At 41.5% G+C, this 17,048-nt stretch overlaps 1 protein-coding gene across 2 annotated transcripts; it reads right to left on the reverse strand.

Moving 5' to 3' along the window:
• Nucleotides 1-667: 667 nt before the first annotated feature.
• mthfd1b (methylenetetrahydrofolate dehydrogenase (NADP+ dependent) 1b) lies at nt 668-17,028 on the reverse strand. Of its 2 annotated transcripts, XM_085143541.1 has the most exons (28): nt 16,810-17,028; nt 14,975-15,059; nt 14,657-14,716; nt 14,493-14,546; nt 13,961-14,097; nt 12,770-12,870; nt 12,523-12,659; nt 12,003-12,114; nt 11,794-11,921; nt 11,590-11,687; nt 11,301-11,474; nt 10,573-10,709; nt 10,425-10,471; nt 10,225-10,332; nt 10,051-10,125; nt 9,861-9,963; nt 9,687-9,763; nt 9,390-9,530; nt 9,238-9,306; nt 8,948-9,059; nt 8,637-8,776; nt 7,969-8,010; nt 7,674-7,774; nt 7,388-7,565; nt 7,181-7,288; nt 6,890-7,042; nt 1,288-1,410; nt 668-1,205 (listed from the first exon to the last, which is right to left on the reverse strand). In XM_085143541.1, exons 1-27 carry the CDS (start codon nt 16,845-16,847, stop codon nt 1,321-1,323), a joined length of 2,805 nt encoding a protein of 934 aa, XP_084999667.1. In that variant the 5' UTR covers nt 16,848-17,028; the 3' UTR covers nt 668-1,205; nt 1,288-1,320. The 2 variants fall into 2 exon arrangements, with proteins under 2 accessions (XP_084999667.1, XP_084999665.1); XM_085143539.1 differs by having other exon boundaries at nt 668-1,410.
• Nucleotides 17,029-17,048: the final 20 nt, after the last annotated feature.

Consider the following 17,048-nt stretch of genomic DNA (forward strand, 5'->3'; position numbering starts at 1 on the left):
AGGGACAGTAACTGCGTGTATATGTAAGCGTGTAAAACCTGCAGATAGTCAGATTAACAGTATTTCGTCTCTATCTGCCATTCTGCAATTCATCTCATGTAAAAAAAAATAACGTGTGCACAGCGTGACGTGAAAAAAGGCACATACCTTTGACGTTGTGTGACGAACCCTGTATTCCTCGTCCACACGTAAACGCAAAAAAGGAGTTTTAAAAAATCTCCGTTCTCGTGATTCGAAACGCCGTTTACGTGTGGACGAAACAGCTGCGTTTTCAAAAATACCCGTGTAGGTGCGGACGTAGCGTAAAAGACTTTATTAGTTTATTTTCTTACTACCTGTAATTTATTGCAGATTACTTGTATTTGCTTAATTGTTTACTAAATGTTTGAGGTGTGAAATAAACCGCAATGGAGCAAAATATGAGTGTGTGTGGTTGGAGGATGTCGTCGTGCGTGCGTGCGCGCGCGCCAGGGGGGGCGCGAACATTTTTCTTGTAAAACAAGGGGGGCCCAGCAAAAAAAGTTTGGGAACCACTGGGCTACATGAAGTTTGGAGGTCTGTAACAATTGACTCTGCAGAAAGTTGGCAACTTCTGTACACTATGCTCCTCAGGATCTGCGTGTTTAACGCAAAAAATAACTAAACTAAAAAAAATTGAACATGCAGCTTTGTTTTAAAAGCCTTTATTTCACAGATATGAGGAAATCACTGATTTTACAATGACATGGCCAGTGAGCTTCACAGCAATGATGGCGACTTTTCGAAAAATGTTACAGAGTGTTAATTAAAACAAAGACAGAGAAAGGAGACATTACAAATGCAATTAGATGGGATTAAACAAATTATAATTTTGTTTTAAGACAGCATTTCTTGTTAAGACTTACTTATGTAATAAAACCTTTATCCGAAGGGCACAGCTTGTTAAAGACTGAACTGAAGGAAATGCCTCTGGTGTGGTGCTCACAAAATATACACAAGTAGTTAGTAAATACAGCCTGGGCAATCTGAGATGTGAAATGTGTCTGTTCAGTCAGCAATATAACAGAATAACACGTGCCTGATAGCAGGAAGAAAGACTGTCCTGATCTATCAGCAGCAGCTTTACAGACATCAGTGTTAATATGAGAAACAACAAAAACAGCAGACGAGTTTGAGGTGCTTTCAGTTGGTTCTTCTTTGGCGCTCAGAGGACTGATGGGAAATGTCTACACATTAAGAATGAAACAGTTATGATCTGTTGATGATGCACTCTGCTGCATGGCTTTATGTCTTAACTATGTTTCGTACCATCAAAGGGTGTGAGGACCTTTTTTTTGTCTCTCAGAAGAGTCCATTGACCTGTTCGGTCTCGGGGTCCAGGTCGATGTCATAGAAACAAGGCCGAGTGGGGAGGCCAGGGATGGTGGGCATCTAGGATAAACCAAAACAGAAAGAATGGAGCTTTAGTTTTGTTGATTTGATTTTTTTTTTTTTTAAACCTGCACTTCAACAACTTTTACTTGCCAACTCCAAATCTGAAAACAATGTTAGTGTAGCATGTCCCATTTTCTTTTTAGTTATGATGTTCCAAGTATCCAAGGATAACTAGACTGACTGGCCAGAAACGTCAGTGACATATAAGTTTGAATACGATTGCAGATCTGAAATCAGAGTAAGAAACTAGACTAAGAGCTTGTCTGAATGTCCCAGTAATAAAAAAAACCATTTTTTGTCGAGCAGTGTGATCAATGTTGACCTGGTTAAACGATTGAAGTCAGTTACCAAACAAAGGTGTTTATATTGTTCGCAGTTCACATTTTTTGTTGTGTTTTTTATTAATCATATTGTTACTTCCTAATAAAAGCCTCTGGGTGAGAATATTTGGTGGAAAAAACAAGGGATGGACCAATCCGATATATGGTATCGGTATCAGTCCGATCCGGACTTAAATTACTGGATCGGATATCGGGGGGGGGGGGGGGGGGGAATAGAAAATGTAACCTGATCCATTAATTATCACAAAAGCACCTTGCAAAACTTGCTACATGGCGCCACCCAGGTAGTGACCTTAACAAGTCGAAGCAGTATGCGTCACGTGATAGAGCGGCTGTTGCGTGCGAGACCTGTCGGCGGTCTGGAGTTACTTTACACTGAAAGCATCAGGAGCCTCGCTGCATGCTGCCAAACCAGCATTTCATCTCCGAGCAAGCTATCCCAGAGAAGTGAATTAAGTGTGTAAGTTCATCTCTGAATGTTTGTAAAGCATCCCTACATTAAGGTTAACAACCGGTATATGGAGCTCGGACGTCTATGCGTTTTCAATCTGACTGTACAATGGATAGACTCAAGTTTAACTTCGGGGGGGAAAAAAACTGTGTTGCACGCTAAACAGTTCCGTGGTTCAAAAGAAATGAACTTAAAAAAAAAAACACCTTGTTTTATACTTGTGTTAAGTGTTTTATATAAATTACACAAAATTCAGTCTCAGCTTAAATGTGATAAAAACAGCTTACACTGACGTCCATCTTGACAAAAGATGAGTGTCATGAAGCCGTGTTTGCATTTATTTGCACTGCTTTCCACTCTGGATGTCTATTTATGTAAAGCTTTAAGTATAAAAGGGTCCATTTTACAACTTTTTTAGTTATTAAATATAAACATTATTTTGTGCTGATATTGCACTTCTTTTTTCAGAACCAAAGTGTTTTTGTCTGTGAAGGTTCTCAGTCATCCAGGTCATCGTAGTCAAAGGAGTTTGCAAAGAAAAGCGTCTGGACTTCTTTAAGTTACTTGAAGACGTTTCACCTCTCATCCGAGAGGCTTCTTCAGTTCTAAGGTCAAATGGTGGGGAGTCCCAGATATAAACCTAGTGGGAGTGTCCCCCCACAGAGGGACAAAAGGACCCCCTGATGATCCTCTAATCGCCTGAGCCAAGGTGTGAAACTGGGTGTGGGTCCCAATCAGCCAGAGTTTCGGGTGAGTTCATTGTGAAACCTGGCCCCACCTTATCATGCGAATTCCTGAGGTCAGATGTCCCAGGGTGTGAGTGGGCGTTAAGGCGTCTGGGAAGGGATCTCAAAACTGGATTATAGATGGCAGAGAGTTGGTGTCGTAAACCACCGCCTCTGTTCAAAGATGGTTGCTCACAGTGGACATAGATGGCTTCTTTCACTCCTCTTTCAAACCATCTGTCCTCCCTGTCCAAAATGTGAACATTGGCATCCTCGAAAGAGTGACCTTTATCCTTAAGAGGCAGATGGACAGCTGAGTCTTGTCCTGTGGAGGTCGCTCTTCTGTGTTGTGCCATGCGCTTGTGAAGTGGCTGTTTGGTCTCTCCAATGTAGAGGTCTGGGCATTCCTCGCTGCACTGTACAGCATACACCACATTGTTAAGTCTGTGTTTTGGCGTTTTGTCTTTCGGGTGAACCAGTTTTTGTCTGAGTGTGTTGCTGGGTCTGAAGTACACCGGGATGTCATGCTTGGAGAAAACCCTCCTGAGTTTCTCTGATACACCGGCTACATAGGGGATGACAATGTTGTTGCGTCTGTCCTTCTTATCCTCCCTCGCTGGTGTCTGATCTTCTTTTCTGTGCCTCTTTGCTGACTTCTGAACGCCCATTTAGGATAGCCGCACGTTTTGAGTGCTTCCTTTACATGTGTGTTCCTTCTTTTTTCCCTTCAGGCTTAAGAGGGAACATGTTCTGCCCGGTGGTGTAGGGTCCTAATTACTCCAAGTTTGTGTTCCAAAAGGTGATGGGAGTCAAACAGGAGGTACTGGTCCATGTGTGTGTGGGCTTCCGGTAAACTTCGATGTTGAGGTTGCCGTTCTCTTCAATGTGCACGGCGCAGTCCAGGAAAGGCAAACAGTCGTCCTTTGTGTCTTCCCTGGTGAACTTGATGTTTTTATCCACAGCGTTAATGTGCACAGTGAAGGATTCCACTTCTTGTGTCTTGATTTTGACCCCGGTGTCGTCTACATATCTGTACCAGTGGCTGGGTACTCTTCCTTTGAAAGAGCCAAGAGCCTTCCTTTCCACTTCCTCCATGTAAAGGTTGGCTACAATAGGTGACACAGGGGAGCCCATGGCACAGCCATGTTTTTGTCTGTAAAAGCCTTCATTGTATTTGAAATATGTAGTGGTGAGGCAGAGGTCTAACAGTGTGAAATGGTGGTGAATGGTTTGAAAGAGGAGTGAAAGAAGCCATCTATGCCCACTGTGAGCGACCATCTTTGAACAGAGGCGGTGGTTTACGACACCAACTCTCTGCCATCTATAACCCAGTTTTGAGTTCCCTTCCCAGACGCCTTAACGCCCACTCACATCCTGGGCCATCTGACCTCAGGAATTCGCATGATAAGGTGGAGCCAGGTTTCACAATGAGCTCACCCGAAACCCTGGCTGATTGGGACCCACACCCAGTTTCACACCTTGGCTCAGGGAATTAGAGGATCATCAGGGGGTCCTTTTGTCCCTCTGTGGGGGGACACTCCCACTAGGTTTATATCTGGGACTCTCCACCATTTGACCTTAGAACTGAAGAAGCTTCTCCAATGAGAGGTGAAACGTCTTCAAGTAACTTAAAGAAGTCCAGACGCTTTTCTTTGCAAGCTCCTTTGACAAAGTGTTTTTGAAATCTGCATAAAATTGCATTTTCTTATTACTTTTTGAGAAGGGTTTCACAGTAGCTTCACAGCAAAAAAAACTGTGAGAAACTATCTGTATAAATGAACCATATGTAGCAGGAATACAGGTTGCACCGGTTTACTACAAGACTGTGAATGCACGCATGTTGCTAACATACACAAACATTTTCTACTTGAAATGCAAGGGATGGTAGATCCAGCTTTTCAAAATATGTATCTGAGTATCTCGGTTCAATCTGCTGAATTATGTCAAATTAATCCCAGTTGAGCTTTCAATGCTTCTTCTTTTTACCATTTCCACAAGGAGGCTAACAGTGTTTTTGTTAGTTATTATTATTTTGTTAGTTATTTCCATGATGCAGCTAATAATAAAACATGTGGGTGTAGAAAAGGCTTTATCTAGATCCGGTTAGAGAGTCACACCAACATCTAAATGTGGGATGAAACTACAGAAAGGAAGTCTTGATGCATGCTCAATCGTCCAGGTAAGTAAATCCCAAAAAGTTTATTCTGTTCATCTGGATGTGGAATTTATAGTGGGAGAGTAAATTACATCACTCATCCAAGTGACTTCTTCAGTCTGACCTGACTGCAGGTTTCCCCAACTTTATAAACAGTGCTTTTGCATAATGACTGTAACTAGCACCACTGACGAACAGTGGGTTGTGAGGTCATTTCCACTGGAGTAAATTTGGTTATCCCAGCTGGACATTTGTCAAAGCTAGGTAGGCACCTAAAGAAAGCTCCAGCAGATCTAGAAGAGAAGGACAACTGTTGCCTAAGTAAAAACCCTTAGTGATCCCGTATGTGTCAGGAGCAGTGTTGGTCAAGTTACTTGAAAAAAGTAATCAGTAACTAATTACTGATTACTTCACCAAAAAAGTAATCCCATTACTTTACTGATTACTTATTTTCAAAAGTAATTAATAACTTAGTTACTTAGTTACTTTTTAAAAACACGATTTACAACCTGTATAGGTGATAAAGCGATAGATCTTTCAGCCCAATTCTACTTTTTCTGCATAATCCATCATACAAAATGTAATCAAATGGAAAAGTCCCTTTTTGTTTTGTTAGTTTTAATCTTTTAACTTTATGTATCAAGCAAAAATTTAATTATATGCAACATTCTCTGAGTTGAATAAATTAGTTTAACATTTAAACCTATTTTCTGCACATTTCAGCACATAATTTTTTTGTGTGTGTGTTTACACTCACTCTTTCAAATAGATGCAAGTAAAACACAGCAGAAAATAAATAAAGTCAAAGACTAGCGGTCCTGTTGCTCTATTTTCACCTGTAAAGCAGGAGTAGGGTAGGTGGAGGTTTACCCTGGTGCAGGTGTGCCGCAGTGGTCAGTGGAAGAATCCGCGAGTCTCTCTGTGAATTTCCCATTACGTCGTAGCTACTCGGTGCTTGCTCGGAAGTTTAGGGGTTTTTTTCGCTGTAAAAAGAAGTTTTCTTCCCACGCACAGTGGACGCTAATGTTTTTGTCACTTTTTATGGAATCAAACTCAAAATAAAGTCAGTACTTCCACGTTTTAAACGCTGCACGCTCATACTCTCTCCTGCACTCGATATATGATCCATTGTTGATCTGCACACAGCTGTTGTCACGAACGTTGCACTTGCTTACGTCACTGTCATGAGACATTCTAGCAAAAAAAAAAAAAATCACGGTTTTAGTAATGCAGTAACGCAGCGTTCCTACGGGAAAGTAACGGTAATCTAATTACCGTTTTTGCAATAGTAATCCCTTACTTTACTCGTTACTTGAAAAAAGTAATCGGATTACAGTAACGTGTTACAAGGAACGCGTTACTGTAATCCGATTACTTTTTCCTGTAGCATTGATACTCCTGACCATCTCTGGTCAGGAGTATCAGAACAGTTGAGATGCATTTTCTGTAAACACAGTGCTTCTGTGGCTTTTAAACGCCAAAACACATTGCACCAAAAATGAATCCACCCCAAGGATCAGGTACCTCGGCACAAACAGAGTAATGTAGTGTACACTGTGCCAGGAGGGTTGCCAGGATTTATACATCAGGGAAACCAAACAACCTCTGGCTAAGAGGATGGCACAACACAGAAGAGTTAACTCGTCAGACCAGGACTCTGCAGTCTATTTAGACCTGCAGGCCAGTGGACACTCTTTCTATGATGAGGATGTACACAGCCTGGACAGGGAGCAACTGAAAACGTCCAGATAAACAGAATCAACTTTTTGGGGTGCAGAAAGAAGGTAAAGGAATTAGAGCTTACTGTGCCAACCAACGGGAACAGAAAGCCAGCGCCCACACTGGCTCTGATGTCTCTGATTGGCAGGATGAATCCTTTGGGCACACCTTTCTTTTCTGCTTCATGTGACAGTGACAGGTGGGTCTTTGCCATGCAAACCGGAAGATTCGCGAATCCCTGAAGGAGAGGCAAAAAAGAAGGATCTTTACAAAGGTTTATTCTCTCTGCTCTGTTTAATTATATTGATCTCAACTGACAGCAGACGCCAACAAACAGGCCTGACAGGACAGGAAACAACAGCTGAGGGATGTTCACCTGCTTGGTGTAGAGCGCCACCTTGTGTTGGGCATCAGGCAGAAGCTCAATATCATCTGCTCCATAGATCTTCTGAGCAATTATTCGAATCTTATCAGCAATAGGAAGCTAAAGTGGAATCAAAGATAGATATTTTAAGTCATAAATAAGCAGATCATGTGTTGTTTTAAAAGAGTGACTGGTGAAAATTAAGTTCGGAGCCCTTACGTCCAAATCATACAGGAACTTGAAGTTGCTGGGGGCGCTAGAGGCCTTCTGGACGGCCTCGCCAAGTGCCACAGCACCAGCGCCACCCTCGGCCCAGTGAGAGCATCGCACAGCATCGAATGCTCCGGCAGATTTAGCCAAGGTGCACACCAAGTCCAGCTCAGCCGCAGTGTCTGTCCTGCACAACAAATGAATGAGCAAAATAAAAAACATGCTTTCCACATATGTGCACATCCTTATATACGTTATTCTATTATTCTTTTTTTAATTACCATCCATCACTTACTTGAAAGCATTCACTGCTACCACCACAGGCACACCAAAGTGCTTTGCATTTTCGATCTGCTTCCTCATGTTGTTGCAGCCCTCCTCCAGCAGATTAAAGTTCTACATAGAGGGACACAAACACATTCAATAAAAAGTTACGCAAAGCTTTAAAGGTTGAAAAGCTTGCATCAAATGTGATTAACGAAGTAGGCAGACGTGGCTCAAGCATTCTGCACAAACTAATAAATAAACAATGTTATCAAAAGCACCATATAAGAATATTATCACTGTTTTGGCACATTCTTTTCCATTACCTCTTCCACATATTCCTTAGGCAGTGGCATCCCAGCAGTGACCTAAACAAAAGAGACGAGAGAAATGTGAAATGTTTTAGTTAATTCAATAAATCCTCAAATTGTAATCAGCAGTGACTATTGTAATCCTCCATGTGTTTTATTCTTAATGATTACTAAGATGCTTAATTTAAAGATTAAACATAATTTTGTGGACAATTGTGCTGAAATTGTCTTCCGGAAATGGAAAATTGTGAACAATGTTTAAAATTATAGACAAATGAAAATGCTCTGGTGGGTTTTTTTCTTTTAAAATAAAGATGTTTAAAGTGGGTTTAAAGGCTTGATCTCATCATACACACATTGTTACAGTAGTGGATTCTCATATTGAACGTGCCCCATTTTGTGCACAAGTAATCGTCTATTAGCCAACAGCACCCAATTCGCACTGTGCTAAATGCCCCATTTCAACTCTTGGCTCTATAAGATCTGAAAGAGAGGGGCTCTCTCTCTCTCTCTCTCACTTGGTATTCTTGGGCATAACTCTGTCAATGAACACCCACCCATGTTCTGCTGAAATCTATTTACGGGGAGCAGCCAAACGCAATAAAGGGGGAATTGAGCTAACACAGCTCGTCTCACAGAGTGAATGAACTGAGGAGTGGCACCAGGGTCAGGGGGAAACTTACTGTTGGTCCTCCTCCATGCATCTTTAGAGCTCGGATGGTCGCCACCAACACCACAACATGAGGCCTCAGGCCCGAGTAGCGGCACTTGATGTTGAAGAACTTCTCCATGCCGATGTCAGCACCGAAGCCAGCTTCTGTCACTGTTGCACGTAATTGACACAAGCAGGAAAGTATATCAGAACCCAAGCCATCAGGACTACTGACTACTATTATTCACTGACATTACATTGACTCCATCACTTTTACAATTAACATCTACAATATAAGCTAACCCTGTTAAAAAAAGCTGAAACTGATTCTATTCAGCTTACCTACAAAGCCCTCAGGTCCAACCAGCTTCAAAGCAATTTTATCAGCCAGGATTGACGAGTTTCCGTGGGCAATGTTGGCAAAGGGGCCAGCATGAACAAACACAGGAGTCCCCTGTGGATTCAAATTACTCACACGAATTATTACAAAACTATTAAATGCAAGTAAAAAAAACAATCAGAAGTTTGATAAATAACAATATCAAACGACCTGAACTACAGAGAAATGCTTTTAACGTGGTCATGCTGCATAGGAGCTGCATGGATTAGCATAGGCACCATGTTTCACCCACCTCCAACGTCTGCATCAGGTTTGGCTTGATGGCATCTTTCATCAGCACAGTCAGAGCGCCACTCACGCCCTACAGAGAAAAATCCATCACATTCATGAATATCATTATCACAGCATGACGTCATGCCACAGCGGAGGGTTTACGGCACTCACCAGATCCTCGGTGGTGATGGGATCTCCCCTCCGACTGGTGGCTACGACCATCTTAGCCAGGCGCTGCCGCATATCCTCCAGGCTGCTGGTGAGGGCGAGAACTGCCATAATTTCGCTGGCCACAGTGATGTCAAACTGGGCCTGGAGGACACAACAGTCCAGTCATGCAAAGCAGCACTAAAACTAAGTTTATTAAGCCAACTTTCCCTCAAAGGTTCAACTGCTTTCTGTATATTTTATGATGCTTTATGATACCATGAAAGAAATTTGCCACCTTTAGAGAATAATTATCTTTACCTCTCTTGTGTATCCCTTTTCAGTGGGCGACTGGCCGATAGTGATCTTCCTCAGGAATCGATCATTGGTATCCAGCACTGAAGTGAAACAGAAGGACATCATAAGTATTTGTATAAGACGCAAAATACACTCACAGCAGACCTGCTGAGGAGGAGACCTCTGTGCTGTTCATACCTCTCTGCCAGGTAACAGAGCTTGGGTCGATGTCCAGGCGGGCGAAGCGGTTGATCTCCTCCTCAGTGAGAGCAGAGGGCTCCGTCTTCTGTATTCCCAGTTTCTAAACCAAAGAAGAAAACCTCGGTGTCAGAAGTGGCCTGTGCACATCTAAATCAAAGCTTACACGTGCTGCAACTTGATCATTTACTTTGAGTCTGTTGATCTGGATCGGGGAGAACGTCCTCTCTCCTCCACTGAGTGGCACCAAACGGTTATACAGAGCCTAGATATTCACAGGCAGAGATGGATTATAGTGGTGACTCATTAGATAAGTTAGAGGAAGTGTACTTTTTATACACCAATGACAGAAATGAGAACCCACCTTATCAGATTGTGTTGCTTCGTGGAATATGCGGGCATCGACAGCAGCAGCCACCAAGTTGTTGGCAGCTGTGATGGCATGAATGTCACTGGTGAGATGGAGATTAAACTGAAAAATCAAAATAATCAATTAAATGTTTTGCTTTCTTTGAACTTTTAGAAGAAAAAAAAAAGCACAGTGTCGGAAAAGCGATGCTGTACCTCTTCCATTGGAATAACTTGAGAATATCCACCTCCTGCAGCACCGCCTGCAAACAAAAGGAAAAATAAATAAATAAAACATACATGAATATGTCCCTGTAGTAAACACGGGCAACATCTCCTGAGTTTACACTCTTTCAAAACTCACCTTTAATACCGAATGTGGGTCCCTGAGAAGGCTGTCGGACACAAGCAAACACATTGAGCTTCATGTGAGCACCCATGGCTTGTGCCAGACCGATGGTTGTGGTGCTCTTACCTTCACCCAGAGGCGTGGGAGTAATGCTGCAAACACAAAATGCTGTCAACATGTATGCCCAAAGCCCTCAAAGGCAAAATATAGTGTTCTCTTTGACAAATAGCTTTATCTCAGTCACTTTAAGAGTTTTTTGTTGTTGTTTTTTTGGTTGGTTGGTTGATTTTTTTTACATTTGCAAAAATATAACAAGAACTTTCATCACCATACGATGGGAGTTTTATGAGTGGATTCTGCAGACCACCATTGCAAATACAAAGGTGGCTTAATTGACATGTGTAGTTAAATTAGGGTCATACTGGCTCACTGCGCCATCTTGTGGCATGAAATGGTATTACATAAACATCAAACCCAGCCTGAGTTGAGTTCAACTTGAGCAGATCTCTCTTAAACAGATTTTTAGGACAACAAGCCAAAAAAATCTGTGTTGAGAAATGTTAAGAAAGTGTTTCTCTCTTTACATTCTGCTGATAGCTTTAGTTAACTTAGGGATTTTTGAACTACAGATGTAAACAATCTGCCAATTTGAATAACTTCTACTTCCACAAACTGAGAACTTCAGTATCTTGAAATAAGATTTTGTCAACAGCCTACAGACTGTAGACTTTTATTTAACATACCCAGTGACCACTACATATTTTCCATCTGGCCGGGACTGAAGGCGCTTGATGATAGTCAGCTGGACTTTTGCCTTAGTCTTGCCATAGAGCTCTACTTCATCAGAAAATAATCCCACTTCTCTGGCCAGACTGTCAATGGACTTGGCTGTGCAAGAGCGAGAAATCACTATGTCACTGTTGGATAACAAAAGGGGAAAAGAAAATTAGCTTCTTCAGCAAGACAGCAAGGATTGGGCTTCTGCATCAAGTTAATGAACAGCATGGTTATGATTATGATAAGGAGGCAAACCTTGGCACTGGCTTTCGGAGATTGAGTGCGGTGTAAGAAATGTTCCACTTTCCTGCCTGATGGCTCTCCAGGAAGCGCTTTGCACTCAGCACGGTGTTCTAAACAAGTAAACGTGATAAGAAAACAAAAGAAAGAAAAGTTTGAAAAAAAAATCAAACTCTTAATTAAACTTGATCAACTCTCAGGTGTCTGAATGGGCCTTACCGCCATCAGCATAGCCACAGTCATAGGTCCCACTCCACCAGGCACAGGGGTGATGAAGCCGGCCTGTTCTTTGGCTGATTGAAAATGGACGTCGCCCACAACACGCTTTCCGCTGGATTTAGTCTCATCTGAAAGAGAGACTCCAGTTGACCCATGCATCTGCTGATTATCTCAAAAGGAAATACAATGTACCATGACCGCATTAATACCTATAACGTGGTTGATGCCGCAGTCAATGACCACTGCGCCCTTCTTGATCCACTCTCCTTTTACCATCTCTGCTTTTCCGATACCAACAACCAGGATGTCTGCTCTACCCACCTAGACAGAAACAGGGAGGGATAAACGATGAATGTTTATGAATGAAGAAACTGGATTTTAAGCAATGATGCAATGATGCTAGAGGAATAAATAAGGGAACACGTGAATTAGTGTTTATACTGCAGGCAGTAGAGATCTGTAGTTCCTATGATGTCATAAACTGTTAAGTTAGAATAATTGGGGCAGTTAAATGACTAAAATATTTAATTAGGCTCCTCATATAACAAGTTGTGAGAAAGTTTATTTTGCCAGCTAAGATCAAATGAGAACGTCAGTATTAAGAATTGGCTGCTGATGTATTTTTAGAATCAGGCATGGACAGCTGCTCTTTATCTGCCTACTGTGCTGTTGTTTATACCTCTGTGTGTCTCAAAAAAGCCTAATGACACTTGTGTTTCTCTGTGTTACCTCTGCGGCAAGATCGGCGGTTTTAGAGTGGCAGGTGGTGACGGTGGCGTGATTCCACAGCAGCAAATCATGCATGGGTGCGCCCACAATCTTACTGCGCCCAATCACGACCGCTCTCTTCCCTGCCACAGAAATGCCTGTAGAGAAGCGTCATAAACAGATTGTTGTTACTTTTGATATATTTACACATTGTAACATCATTGTAACTGACTGCAGTTTTTTCAGGGTTATTAGAGATTTTGTTTACCCGTCTGTTTGATTAACTCCATGCAGCCATTTGGCGTGCAGGGGATGAGGCAGTTGCCCAGATCCCCACGGGACAGCTTCCCCGCATTTATGCTGGTCAGTCTGTAAACACACAAGAATGTACAAATCACTGTAACCTGAAGATACCCATCAATCTAAAAGCTTTTTAAAGGTACAGTGTGTAAAATATCACTGCTATACTACAGTGTATACTATAGCTACGGTGGCCACTGTAGGACAAACAACTGTGGACAAACTTTTCCTCTGCAGCGAGTTGTTAGTTTGCGGTTTCCCTCAGCTCTAAATATGTGCTATTTAATCAAGAAGAGGCTGTAAAACTTTGTGAAAGGAGTTCGATACGAGTCAATGAAGCTCAGTGAGGCGAGCTGTTGGGGTTGCAACACTGCTGTTTGCTGCTGTTAGTGAAACTTTCTCTGAAGACTGAACATTGTTGCATTCAAACTATCATACGATGTGAGAACGTAATCACACCGTTTACCAGAGGGAAAGTGGAATTTTTAAGATAATCAAACCTACCTTAGTTGGCATAATGTTCGTTTGTGCCTTGCTGTTTTTGCTTAGCTGTTTCATTGTCAACTGTCCGGAGACAGGAATGTCACATGTCTAATCTGCTGAGAATAAGTATTTCTAACACTATCAGGAATAAATAAGAATTTTATAAAGTTCTGCATGTTTTACAAGCCTGACATCTGTTCAGGAGATGAGGCGTGAGGTGAATAAGAAGAGGATGACATTTTATCCAAAGGGTTTGTCTTGCAGCTTTCTGTTTTGTTTGGTGGAGGGGACCCCTTCACAGATCATATAAAATAGGTATGATACTTCATATCTTGGGTCTGAAGGTACAGACAATAAAAATTTGCCTCCATGGCACATGAACATCTACAAGTTCCATCTCCTCCGCTTTTCGTGTAGTTCATGTGTAGCCTATAACCACAAACGTAAGACGCGATTAGACAGAACCACATTGACCATCTCAGCCACTGTATTCATGATGGTGGGACAACCAATCGCTTTAATGTATTTTTAAAGGCTTAAATCTAAGTTTATTACAATGCATCTGCTTGTTGGAAAAATTTAATTACTGTTTATGAGCACAACAGTCATTTTTTTTCTGTAAACTAAAAAAAGGACTTGCTGTAACTCTTTTTTTTTTGTGTGTTGCTGTTCTTACCCATCTACGTCCTTCTCTGGGGCCACGGCGTTCGTGACCTTCTCTGTGTCGATTTCATGGACTGAATCTAAAGGCAGCTGAACGATGAGGCCGTGGACAGAAGAGTTCTCGTTCACCTCTGTGATACTGTGAAGAATCTGAAAGCAGGTAGGAAGCCTTAAAACACTTTATTGCTTTCAGGCTTGTCATGTACTGCATTCCCGCACAGCCCCAGTATTGCTAAATCAAGAAAAGCCTGAAAGCTCTCTGAATCTCTCTGCGCTGAAAATCTGTCAATTATTGTGGGTTTTAAGCACTCAAAGACTTTAGTGAACACAACAAAAAAAAGTTTATGCGATTCTTTAGACAATCTGTTTTTGCTTCAAGAAACCATGTGACCTATGCATGCTTCCTATTGGCACACTAGGAAATAGTATGGCAGGAACAACTACTCCCCCAGGTGTCCATAAGTAGTCTAATCTTGGAGTTGCTGTGCAGGTGTGTGCAACACAACAACTAAATAAACAAGCCTCCAGTAATGATTCTAACTCACCTCCTCCTCTGTTGCGGTCGCGGGAAGTCTCAAATGCATTGCATTTATTCCAATCTGCACACAAAAATGCAGCTTAGGGATAGAGCTGTGGCTCATTGAAACAATATGCAGTGTACACACACGGTGCACAAATCCCTTGAGTATCAAAAAATTATTTTCTTTACCTCTGCTGCTGCTTTGAGCTTCATGCTGATGTACAGATTTGAATCATCGCGGTCTCCAACCTGAAAGACACATGCTGCTTATCCCCCTGCATATTTCTATGACAGAACAGGAACTATGTCACGCAGACAAAGCACCAGAATAAATGTCTGAATCCTCATGTGCACACACAAAATCAGTGCAGTGGCACACAAATACCCTGACCCTTACCTGCCAGTTGCTCTCTCTAACGAAAGGCCAAATGAAAGCATGGGTAGAAATGTTTTTAGGGAAAAAAGGCTTTTAGCCTTCAACCACAAAGAATTCCATCATAAACTTACCTGTAAAACCACTAGACCAGGCCTGAAGTCGGGATTCTTAAGTTTCATCTGCTCGACATCCTTCTTCAGACGCTCCCTCACCTGCCTGAGAAAACAAAATACAGCCAATTAATTTGTGCAATAACAGAAAAAAAGAGTTAGTAGTATCATGTGACCCAATCTGTACCGTTTAATTAAAACAGTGACAAATTTATGCACCAGATCAATGCCATCTGATGATCTCATTATGAGTCATTTTCCAAACTCAAACTATCATTCCGGACAATCACTCAGAAAAGCTTGCTTATCTTCGGTTGTTGTTTTATTTTATCTTTATTGATTTAATGTTCTGGAGACTACAAAATGTGGCACTATTTTTTGCGCAGAGAAGAGATAAGCCAGAACAGATAAAGGTTGAATACAGTCAGCTGGACCAATCAAAGACAAGCGAGAAAACAGTGATTGCGTTACCTGAACTTTGTGGTTATTGCTTTTGTGTCTAAACCCAAAATCCTGATTGCACACAAAAGTGTTTGGTTTAATATATTGTGGATGCAAATGAAACAAAGAAAAGAACCCAAAGTTCTAAAGAAAGTAGGTAACAGATGTGCATCATGTGAGCTGTAATAGGAGTGGTGATGAAATACATTTTGGCACAGATTTGAGACACAGTTCAACTAAACTTAGTCTCAAGAGAAACTCATTAACCTTAAGATTTATGTACTCCCCCCCTTTTTTTTTTTCAAGATGCGATAATGTGTGCAGAAAATGTTTTTCAAACATATAGCACAAATTATATACAATATGCATATAAAACAGGGTAATTAAATGTTACTTAGGTACAGTATTTTGCATATGACCTTGTTTGCTTTTTATTTATCTACCAGCAGAGTGACCCTGGGGATCCTTCCAGTGATTAGAAAAGGCAATCATAACACTGAGTATTGTACCATAACAGATCTTTATCTCAACAGTGACTGGTACAAGTTTTCCTCATTAAACAACCAGGGCTCATATTCCTACAAACACAGGTCATTCATACAGTGTGCAGTCAAGCATGTCAGCTTCTGTCAAACTTTGGAGATAATGAATAAAGATGACCCATGGGGAGAGCGGCTCTGTGGCTGCATGGCCTCTTTGTATTGTATAATATAATCGACTAATAACTACTGTGAGGCGGTCTTAACAAGATACAGGCCGCTATATCTTGTGACAAGCACATGCAGCTAGATGTCTTTTGTGTTACTGTTAGAAAGATTTTGCCTTTTTGCCATTTTTCCACTCATTCTTATTACTTGGATCTGGTCAAAGTTTTTCAATTTAAAAAAAATGATAATAATTTTTAAAAAGGGTTTGCCTGGAATAATCTGACTGTATAAATTGTATTTTTCCTCTTCAAATTAGGTCAGTGAACCAATAGGACAAAGATCAGAGCACAACGCCACAGCTTCTTACATAACACCCCAGGATTTGCAATGATGCATTCAGAAGTTATGAATATCCAAAACTAACCAGTTAAGAAAGTGAATCACTCAGATTTCCGCTGAATTTAGAGTCAACGCTTATATGCACTGTAAACAGTCTCTGCAGCCCGATGCGACTGATTTAACAGTAAAACTGTTGATTATACTAAGTTATAAAATCACTTCACGGCGTCAGACTGCTTACTTCATATATATAAGATTGCACTTAAAAATCCTCAGAGGATGCACAGCGTTTGAGTAAGATCAGACATCACCAGCTGTTAAGTTATTGTAATTTTGCTAGTTAGCTTCTTTAGCCAGTCACATGTTTCACAACGCTGATTACATTCACATGCTACCTATGCTTTCGTAAAGGTAATGTTTGATACTTACGCTGAAACCTCTTTACCGCTTATGATCTGAGCTGGCATCTTTCCCTGGGATGGTCTCTGCTCTTCTGGTGACGGTAGTAGCTGGTCAGCACGCTCACTGACTTGTAAGTAGAGGAGCGTGGCTCGCAAGTGGTAATAACTACTTCCAAAAAGTTTCTTCAAAGTGAGTCGGGAAACGACGGTAACAGCGCAGACTCCGTCCACAAACCAACCCTACGGTGGAATATCAGCGTATTAACT

The sequence above is a fragment of the Neolamprologus multifasciatus genome, chromosome 19 (genome assembly GCF_963576455.1).
Source record: "Neolamprologus multifasciatus chromosome 19, fNeoMul1.2, whole genome shotgun sequence".
Lineage (NCBI taxonomy): Eukaryota > Metazoa > Chordata > Actinopteri > Cichliformes > Cichlidae > Neolamprologus > Neolamprologus multifasciatus.

Excerpts from the sequence above, each read along its gene's own strand:
- mthfd1b (XM_085143541.1), bottom strand. The coding sequence starts at position 16,847 with ATGCCAGCTCAGATCATAAGCGGTAAAGAGGTTTCAGC. Across the intron at positions 10,333-10,424 it reads AAGTTATTCCAATGGAAGAG|TTTAATCTCCATCTCACCAG; the intron begins GTACAGCATCGC and ends TTGATTTTTCAG. Across the intron at positions 9,060-9,237 it reads ACCTGATGCAGACGTTGGAG|GGGACTCCTGTGTTTGTTCA; the intron begins GTGGGTGAAACA and ends TTGAATCCACAG.